At 35.7% G+C, this 11,132-nt stretch overlaps 1 protein-coding gene across 1 annotated transcript; it reads right to left on the bottom strand.

The window, feature by feature from the left end:
* Positions 1-3,556: 3,556 nt before the first annotated feature.
* On the bottom strand, positions 3,557-7,955 carry LOC137721278 (ethylene-responsive transcription factor RAP2-7). Its single transcript, XM_068460383.2, has 9 exons — positions 7,083-7,955; positions 6,950-6,975; positions 6,813-6,843; positions 6,610-6,697; positions 6,326-6,483; positions 6,118-6,224; positions 5,752-5,861; positions 5,430-5,537; positions 3,557-4,089 (listed from the first exon to the last, which is right to left on the bottom strand). Exons 1-9 carry the CDS (start codon positions 7,601-7,603, stop codon positions 3,832-3,834), a joined length of 1,407 nt encoding a protein of 468 aa, XP_068316484.2. The 5' UTR covers positions 7,604-7,955; the 3' UTR covers positions 3,557-3,831.
* Between the last annotated feature and the right edge of the window lie 3,177 nt (positions 7,956-11,132).

The following is an 11,132-nucleotide window of genomic DNA, read 5'->3' as shown; positions in this document are numbered from 1 at the left end:
AAGTTTGAGCATGATATTCAATTTGGTCTATTTATGACCGTAGATCAAATAGTCGTCTGTGACATCCCATCTTTATATGTATATTTCCATCCCTACCTAGCATGAGGCCTTTTGGGAGCTCACTGATTTCGGGTTCCATTGGAACTCTGAAGTTAAGCGAATAGCGCGCGAGAGCATTCCCAGGATTGGTGACCCATCGGGAAGTTCTCATGTGAGTTCCCAGAAACAAAATCGTGAGGTGTGTTAGGGGCCCAAGGCGGATAATATCGTGCTACGGTTTTGGAGCGGCCCGGGAAGTGATCCGCCCCGGGTCAAGATGTGACAATTTGGTATCAAAGCCTGACCCTGGTCGTGGTGTGCCGACGAGGACGTCGGGCCCCTAAGAGGGGTGGATTATGACATCCCACATCGCCCATGGATGTGATCCTTATATGTATATTCTCATCCCTACCTAGCACGAGGCATTTTGGGAGCTCACTGGCTTCGAGTTCCATCGGAACTCCGAAGTTAAGCAAGTAGCGCGCAAAAGCATTCCCAGGATGAGTGACCCATCGGGAAGTTCTTATGTGAGTTCCCAGAAACAAAACCGTGAGGATGTGCTTGTTGGAACTTGAGTTTTATGTGGGACTCCAAGTCCCACATCGCCCAAACAGCTTTATAACTTCTTCTTTATAAGTGAGTTCACTCACTTATAGTTTGAAATAAATTGGGCCAAAGCCATGGACCTTGGGCCTCTTGGGCTCGGATGGACGAAAAACCCAAGTATCATTTTTACGTTTTTGATTTTTGCATTCAGTTTTTTCTGAAAGGATAAAACTGATTACATGAACGGTTTCAACTGCTCATTTACGCCATTATATATATGGTTGTCGAATCAGAAACAAGAAGAACAATTTTTTCCATCAAATCCTTCACACTTCACAGAGAAACACCACAACCAATTTGCCAAGAATCCGAGTTCGAGTGCAAGAACTTGGATTAGATAGTTGTATCTTGCAAGATAGACGTCCATTGAACTGCTGCACTGGTGTAGGGACGAATTTCTGTCTTAGGAGATTGCTTTTGCAAGCCTCTATCTTCAAGGAACAAGTTAGTGATTTGTGATTTTATATATAATTTCATTAAGTGTTTATGTTTTAATATATTGTATTTGTCGTTGAGTTTTTCCATTTGAAATAAAACTGTGCAAATTGTTATATATTATATACTTGACATTTGATTGGTTCTAACAATGCTGGGGGCCCAAAGCGGACAATATCGTACTACGATGGTGGAGCGAGCCCGAGAAGTGATCCGTCTCGGACCTGGATGTGACACATCTCTCATTTATCGACCAAATTGCATTTATTTCGTTTATCGTATATAGGAATGTGACTTGGGTTTTAATCGATTTCAAGAACAAATATGAATTTTAAAATATATATGTTGGAAATTTTTTTCAGTGGAGGGCTTGGTTGGACTACGATTAGGCCTAACCATATCGTGGTGTATCGTACTCAATGTCTCGTGATATAACTAGAACACATTGTTCGATTTAGTTAGTTTTCCCTTGTAATGAAAAACTGAAATGCCAAGTATAATACATTTCGTCAGTGCTGTTTAATGACCTCTTTCTAGCCATTATGTTTCTGCGTTAATAAACACGCCCTAAGTGGTTATATTCTTATGTTGTGAAACATAATACGCTTCAACAAGCCAAAATATACAACTTCTTTTAAGCAAGCTGAGTTAAAAATTAGTGTATACATTACCTAATTAAGGTTTGAATTAAGGATATTAATGCTTGTGTCTCATAGGGGACTTACTTGTCCTCTTATTTGTGATTAATGAACGTTTACCGTCCAAACATTATAATCGGAACCATTCATTTTCTTTATCATCATTGAAAGATCATACACGCAAACGATAACGTTAGTAAGTTAAATAGTTAGTAGTTAGGATGGAGGGAAATCGGTAGAGATGAACCAACACCATGGTGCATAAGCATGATTACTATCTGTCATTGCAGTAAAACTGCCATCTACCTAAAGTAAGTAAACACTAAATTACGGGGAGGGAGATTCGAACACAAGACATCAGATTTAAAAGCGAAGATTTTTAACCAATTGAGTTACAAGCCATTTATATTTACTAATTACCATATTAGAGCTATATTCATAGGTGCTTAAAGATTTAAATAAATGTTACGTTGATTCTAGTTCAGGGTTCAAGGTCAAGGTTGATGAGCATCAGGATCCACACTACCACCCTTCTTTCTAGCATGCAACTTGGATGCCTTGATACTTATTGAAGCTGACCCAACGCACAGAACATAACTAACAAATTGAATTCAAGCTTCTTGCATGTCAGAAGGTTGGCTGAGACTTTAAATACGCGTTATAATATGAATAAAAGACATAATTGATATGTCAAATATAGTATTAAAGAGTCTTTGAAAAATTGGCTAAGCAGCAACCTAACTATCCGCCTTAATTAAGCCCAAGACACTAGCGTTGTATAATATATTTTATTAAATATATAAAAAAAAACCGCCCAGGCTTCCGCCTAAGTATCAAGGCACTACGCCCCTTTCCATCGCCCGCTTACTATGTAATGATTTTTAAAATTGTGGTATTAACAAATAATTATGTGTTAATATGAGCCAATTGATGTATACTTTCTCATGCCGATGTGACAATCATACATGAGAAACTTCTGGTAACATACAAGTTTCTTTTCCTCATGCATTCCACCTTCGCAACTGGAAAGATATAACCGTTTACTTAAAACTGAAGCTCATATACAACAGTAGGGTGGTCTGGAGATTTTTGAGGTCCGGAGCGACGCTAAAAAATGTGCCCTCACTTTATATAAGAAAATTATTTGTTTTCACATGTAAGACATCGATAAAATTATACTTATAAAAGCACTTCAAACTTAACAACCTAGAAATACAGAAAAAACTAATTTATTTTGTATTGTGAGAAGGAAACAAAAAAACTCCGGGTTTACAAGTAGTTAAATATGAGTTTTGTTTTCCATCTGAACTTTTAAAGTGTTTTTGTATAAATCGTGAGGTGTTTTTTCTTATTTACTAACCATGTCAATATGAGACTAAAAAAATAATGATGTTTTTTAGTATTGTCAATATGTCTAAGTAATAAATGGGTATTATATTAAATTTTTTGATGACACATCATATGATTTGGAAATTTGATCTAAAAATTTAGTCAACACATTACTCTTTGTTGAAGATTAGACTTGAATTGGAACAAATGTTTAAAAATAAGAATCCGCATAGCTATTAGCTACTAATTAAATATAAATTAACAATCAAACAAAAATTCGTAAAAATTGAAAAGAATAAATATGCACTTAGCATTTCGAATTAAGAACCTCTCGTTAATTTTAAACAACAAAAACCATTGATTCTAATTAAATTTCTTGATCATTTAGTCAAATTTTATATATTTATACTCTTATGAAAAGAAATTTGTAAAAATTAAATAGTGAATAAGCACACATGATGTTTTGAACCCAAGACCTCCTCATTAATTTCAAACAAGAAGGCCATCAGTTCTAGTTAAATTTATTTGTCATTGAACCATAATTTTATAAATTTATGCTCTTATGAAAACATATATTAATTTTTTGATGCCCCAAACTATTTTGAGCTCCGAACGACCACCCTGCCAGGGCCTGGGCCGGCCCAACAATTACAAGGACAATGTTAGGTGATATTACAAACCACTCTGTTTGATAATGTGAAACACATTCGAAACGAAAAATTAACATCTCTGCACATTACAAACTAATACATTTGCTCACGACCTAGCCAGCCTTTCAAAAGCACTAGTACATGCTGGATGCGGCTGGGAAAGGAAGGCGGCGGACGTTGTAGGCGGAAGCACTACCGTCTTGGAGGTTCGGAGGAAGGTAAGTTGCTGATGGAGGTGTAGTAGCTGTGGAAGATGGGAATCCTGATGATGCTGCAATGGAATACACTTGCATTGGGCTGACATTGTTGCTGTTTCCATGCACTTGCCAAGCCCAGTTTGTGTATCTCGGCGAAGAAATTGGTTGCAATCTGTTATGACCTGAAGCCATTTCCTGCAAGAAAAGGTTTAGGTTAATTAGCATAGACTAATTTGAAACGTATTTTGCGAATAAAATGTCTGATCTGGATCGTTTCACCTGCATAGCAATCTTTACGAATTGATGCAAAGGAAATGACATAATTATCTATTATTTTTCTTCACTCACCTTCAATCTGGTGAGGGGGCTCAAAAAGGACCTGGATTGTCTACCTTCCCCATCCCATCCCATACCCTTCCCATCCCCTTCTATTTCTGTGGTCACGGTTAAACCACGTTAACATTTTATATTCCCACTGCCTTTTGTCTTATTATTTCTATAAAAAAAAAATCAATATAAAATGTTGACGTGACTTAACCGTGATCACAGAAATAGGAAGGAATAGGAAGGGTATGAGATGGAGAGGACAAACAATCCAGGTCTGGCTCAAAAAACATGCGAGTCAAAAAAGGGACCAGGGTCCTCTTCCATGTTTGGTGGTCTTAATAAAAAAGGGGGCCATACACATTAAATTTGATAATAATCTCACATGTTAAATATGTTAGGAGTCTCATCTCTACGAGGACTTACATGGCATGGCCGCACAAGTACACCGTCGTAGTGGTAATTCATGTCAAAGAAATAAAGACATATATAAGTTTTTTGTCTAAATGTCTTGTTCTCCATGACAATGTACCCGTGCCATGTAAATTATTTTTCATCTCTAGAATGAGATTCTATAGGACGAGACAGGAGACATGATGCGATTCCAATCTTGCCCTACCCACTAATCAATTAGATGATGCCTAAGTAGGAGACAAACTTAGGTGTGAGGATCAAGATGGAGCAAGAAGTGATTAACGCTATTCATACCATATTTTTGTACCATATTTTCATATCATCTTAGGTGGCATTTGATGTGGATAGCCATATCATTTGAATTAATCAAATTTTTAAATTTGGTTCATTATTTAATAAGCTAATAATTAAAAAAAAAACTAGTTAATTAAATGATGACTGTGGTATACGAGGAGTCTTTCTCCTTTCTTTCCTTGGATTTTGCAAATTTTTCAAATGATGTGGCTGTCCACATTAGATGCCACCTAAGATAGTATAGAAACGTGATACAAAAACATAGTATGAATAACATTATTCTTTACTCATCACATAAGATGTATGCATTTTAAGTAGCTCAAACCCATCAGTTAATTTTTTTTTTTTTAATCATTCAACGCACATCTAATCATTATATTCAGCAATTTCATTCATTACTCTATAATTTTATGCATTCGTATATATAAACTTCTAAAAACTAGAATAAAAAGTCCATCTATCCTCAAAATAAATCAATATATGATAGAGATGAGAAGTATTACCTCATGTTTTTGTACGAAACCTGGATATAGGGCAGGATGCTTGGCTACCATTGTTAAAACATGAGGGGGTTGTCCCACTCCCACAGCTGCAGAACAAAACCCATTAACCTGCACAAGTTGGCACTTATCATCATCAAACAGCCACCAACAAAGGGACTCACTGACGAATGCCACATGCATTCAGAAAATATCTCAAAAAATACAATAAAAATGAAAACAACATAAATATAAGAAGAAGAAGAAAAAAGAGGACAAAAACATGAAAATTACTAAAATTAGGTTTTTTTTTTTTTTTTTTTTTTTAAGGAAATTAAGGACATACCATTGGCTTCTCTTTAGGAAATTGAAAATCCCCAAATTTTCCTTTCCCCATTTTACCAGTAGAACGAGGTTGAGAAATCCCTAGGCTCAGATCAAGGTTGTGACCACTGCCTGCATTTACATCAATACCAAATTCATTGTATCAATTCATGAGTAGCCATGGATTTTTTTGTTTATGTTGTCATTTAGTACTAAAGACAACCAAAATCGAAAAAATTGACGTTAGTTTAACGAGAGAAAAAGATTCACACACACACGCGCGCGAGTGAATTTTGGTCGGCCCTGTTAGTAGGTCAGGACTCATAATCAATTCACACGCTGGTTTGTGCACCACTAATACCAACATTTTTTTAGTTTCGCCGCATACCTTCAATGCTAGCTTGTAAAACTATCTCCCCTTCGTAGACATTAGGGTCAAAGTTTGCAACTGCTTCTCTTCCGGTCCTGCATTTGCCGGCCTTCTTTTCAAAGACACTGAAATCCAGCAACACAAAATACACATTAGATTAGATATATGTTTATGTGTGTGTGTGTGTATATATATAAGCTTCAGTTAAAGGGAGGATCGTTCTCACTTATTCCCAGGAACTTGTCCCATTAGATCTTCCCATCTGGCACCACATTTAGGCAGAGCAGCTGCTGCTACGCCTCTGTATTTTGAGTTCCCACGTGAGGCTCCTGTGCTATGGCGACGAAGCGCGTGCACAAAATCTTCTTTATTCAGATCCCCCAACTACAAAAATTAATCGATCATAACTATAATTAGAAAGATTCGACCAAAAAAAGTTGGGCAATTAGTAAGTAAATCTGAAGTCAATCCAAACTCTTTAATCATTAAAAACTGAGTCGCATTCTGTACCAGTTTCATATCTTCCTCATAATCTCCTAGGTTAAAATTGATATCGGCATCAACTCCGCGAAACTTGATTGCAGCTCGATCATATGCTCTAAAATCATTAAACCCGAGTGAGCTGAGTTTAGATTAGTTTAAAATATAATATCGCTAAATATTAGAAAACTGTAAACAAATTATGTTCGTTACAAAAATGGAAAACCGACTACCTAGCTGCAGAATGAGCAGTGTCAAATCCACCTACCAAAAAAGAAAAACAAAACAAAACCCAATGCAATTTAGATCCAATCCTGCAAAACCCATGAATCCAATCTTCTTAAAAATAATTATATGATCATCTGCTCACCTAAATAAACCTGCTTCCCACAATCCCTGCAAACCAAAAAAGAAAATAAATAAATTAAAATGATTAGATAAGATAATTAACTGCTTAATGAAACAGCTTAATGATGATTAATGATGATGATGATGATGATCACCATATATGCGACTCCCACCGCCCTGTCCTGCGGTAAAACGTGACGCCGCGGTACTCAGAGCTCCGGGATCTTGGCCCACGGCGGCTCTTCCTGGGCGGCTGTTTTTTCTGCTGTACAACTCTCAGTTCGACCTGAGTCTGCTCTCCCGACTCGGCAACCGACAATTTCAGACCCTGAGGCCTTGCCGTTGGCGAGGACGATGACGACAATCCCAACCCATACCCCTCCCCCTCCTTGCCTCCTCCACCGTCTCCGGTCACCGGAAAAAGCGACCTCGTCACGAACTGCATAGATTGCGCTTGGTCTCCAGCCCCATAATTGCGGAGACCACCTTTCTCTCTCTTCAGGATATCAAACATGAAAGAGGAAGTGGTGTTGTTGGTGGAGTCTTCGTCTCCGGCATTGCTCGGAGTCAGAACTTCTTCGGCATTGACGACGGAGGAGTTGGAGGTCCCGGAATCTTCAACCTCCACAGAATTTGTCTCAGTTATGGTGATGAAATTAACGTTAAGATCCAACATGTTTGTGTGTAATTTTTTTCTGTGTTTAAATCTTTGAAACAAAAAAACCCAATTACAGAAATCAAATTTGGAACAAGAAAATCAAACCACCATGAAAGTTATGTAAAAATATATAGAGAGAGAAGTTTCAGATGGGAGAGAAGGCAAGGAGAGGAAGAAAGATAAACTGGTTGTGAGGTTTTGAGGGAGGTCTCAAAGACTAAAAAGAAAGAAATGGGAACGCGTTGGCTGTAAAAGAAAGTGAGTTACACTCGGAAATTTGGAATGGGGTGTTGAATTTTTTTGTGTATTTGTTTGGTTTTATTTTTTTTAGAGAGCTTCTTGTTTTTTTTCTGTTGTTTTTTTTGGAAAGAGCCAAGGAGAGATTTTAAGGAAGTTAAAAGCAAACTTACCAAATTGATTTCCACTTAATATGAATCTGAATTGAAGGAAGTACAAAACAGGTAATTTGATTGGAACTAAACAGTGAAGTGACTTGACCCAACCTAAAAAGCATCACAAGAGGAAAAGCATAAAGGAGCTGGATTTATGGGTTACTATATTTTACATCATCTATGTTAGTTACTAGTGATTTTTTAAAAGATATTATGAAATTTCAATTTTCTCATGTTGTATTTTAAAGTTTTAAAATTGTATAAATATATATTTATGGGTTGGTTTTTTTGATAAATTAATCACATGATTCTTGTCGAACATGTTTATGGGTTGACGTGCGTAAGGCACACTAGCACCATATGGACAAAAACGAACTTATTATGAAGCTTTATATTCTCCTAAATCGATGATCAGTTGCAAAGTTTTAGTTAAAATTGTAAAATTGTGGCTTATATACCAACTTATAATGAGTCCCTCATATGGCATGTTACCACTTTGAGAAGGATTCAATGTTCAAACAGACGAAAGATATAAATTGATACAATGTGAAAATCCCATGGTCTAATGTAAAAATAATGAAGATCATGATCCATTTTGAAAACAACCTCTTAACTCTAAAAGGTGTAAAATGTAGTATATGTATATGTGTGAATATGATAACCATTTTTTTCCTTGAGTTGTGTGGCAGTATTATAAGATGTTTATATTACTATACTACAAGTCTGAATTATCGATCAAGCTGATTTTCTCATGAATGTACAATTTAAATTCACAATTTGACAATATAAACATCTATCTAACTTTACAAATTTTGCAAGACAACAATTCGCTATATAATCCCAAAATTCACATTGTGCATATGAGAACATGAGATATATTTTTTATTATTATTTAAAAAGAAATAAATGGACTGACGAAAATCCCAAATGAGGTCTAATACAGTCAAATTGTACTATGTACATGATAATGCAAAACGGTTTCACATCAGAAAAATTTACAAAAATTAATTACTACATATAAGAAATGATTTTACTAATTTTACAAGATATTTTGTAACAAAATCGTACATCTCCTTTACTATGTATTTGTTAATACATATAAGTAAAATAAAAAGCCGATAAGATTAGCAGTGAGCCGCCTCTCTAAAATCTTGAGAGAGACAAAACATACAATTATTGAGGCAAAGTAGTAAACGCAATGGACAATATCATTGAAGAAAACTATTGAGAGTGAAAATGTGACAGAGAATAAAAGCGTGTTGCCGCACGATTCATGTGCAAGACAGCCAACCGGGGGTTACAAGGATTGTTGTTGTTTCTTCTTTCCCAAACGGGGCATTTCACAAGAAAATCCCAATCTTATTACTGCTTAAAATGGACCCCCCTTAGAAATCCATCCATCTCACTGGCTCGTATAAAATTTGGATATGACATCCTCTTTGGATCTCATAGTCCGAAGCCACTAATTAATCCATGGCGTTCAAGAAATAGATATATTTAGGTGTTGGAGGTAAAATTGTAGGTGAACTGAACCAGTAAGATAGGCTAATAGAGACTGCAAAATTTAACTTAAACAATCTATATTGTTCAATTCGCATGTTTTCGAATGTGAAATCTAAAGAGGACCTCAACCCAAAATTTGGAACCACATTAATTTTTCGTATTGCAAATGGTCATGTCATGTCGCTCTCACTCACCACCTTCATCGTCACGCACCAAAAAGTTTGTTGCCATTATGGGATTTTTGTGTCCGATAAAAACAGAGTATAAGATGAAATAACAGATGTCTAGTATTAACCTTAATTTATTTTAATTAAACTATAATATTTTATTCCAAAACAAACGAAAAACATAATTTTTTCGTCGTATGTAGCGCACTTTGCCCAATCCACTACAATTATTATTTAAGAAAATTAAAGAAACGTTTGAACTTAGAACATTGTGTAATTAAGCAGTTAAACAAAACATAATTCTATATTAGCAGGCTAAAAAAATCTATGATGTGCAAAATACCGAAAGCCGTCCGAGATTAGAAAGAATTTCAACGTGAATATTTTTGTACTTACTGTTTGGATTACGTTGTAAGAAAGGAGGAAAAGTCGTAGGTTTGGCATTCAACAATTTTGGACGGTCAGGAAGTCGGCTGGCAAATGTGAATTCTTACACAAAGATATAAATACCTTATTCTAAAAAACACTGGGACGGAGCTGTTGCACCAATATTTTTACACAAATTTTGACACGTATTTTTGTCGGTATCATTTCGTAATGTATTTTAATGATTCGAATCATTAAAATATACTACAGAGTAGACTCTATAAAAATTATGTGTAAAAAATCGTGTAAAAAAAGTGGTGCAATGGAACCTCTCCAAAATAATAATTAGCCTCAGTTTTATATCTGAATGGGACCATGAAATACGTGGGATTATCTGGTTCGTCGAATACCCCAAAGATGGACGGAGGTATCGGAGTTTGATGCCAAAAATAATGAAATATCAACGGTCTACGGGTGTATCCTTTATTTGATGGACCACCTTCTTATATTATTTCGTTTTTAGTTTTATTTGTATCTCTGGTCAATCGATAGCCTCTCAATATGTGGTGTATATGATGGTTTCGTATAAGGTTCAATAAATCCAACGGTTGGGCTTGGTAATCACCAACAAAACGTGCCAAAAACTATAACTTGAATCATATATAGCAAATGTTTTTGGCCTTTGTTATATATCTTAAAACAATGTTGGTTTATGTCTCTAGTCATGTTTTATATACAGCATAATTCAGGGACAAATACGCATTTTGTATTTGCGGCAAATGGATCGTAAATATCATATTTTTTACCGACGCATGAATGTCGGCTATAGATATCCTTGTCACTTTCAATAAGGTTTGTCAAGAAAGGTTCACGATATCTTTAAGGTTATGGTTTACTAAAATAAGTTTATGGTTTTGAATTTTTCAAGTTTAACAACAAAAAAATAAAGAAGGTTCACACATCATGACGCAGACATAACTTGTTAAGACTTTTTAAGGTAGTGGGGGCAAAAAAAGTCTGTTGAATAAGTCGGTCAAGAAACGAAATAGAAGTAAAATGATTTTCATAAAAGAAAAAAAAAAGAATTTCAATTGCAGTAGTAGCAGGTGCATGATTATG

The sequence above is a fragment of the Pyrus communis genome, chromosome 1, assembly GCF_041283825.1.
Source record: "Pyrus communis isolate YQ-2024b chromosome 1, ASM4128382v1, whole genome shotgun sequence".
NCBI classification, from domain to species: Eukaryota; Viridiplantae; Streptophyta; class Magnoliopsida; order Rosales; family Rosaceae; genus Pyrus; species Pyrus communis.
Note: the sequence above shows the minus strand (reverse complement) of the source record. Positions and strands in the feature narration are given on the sequence as shown.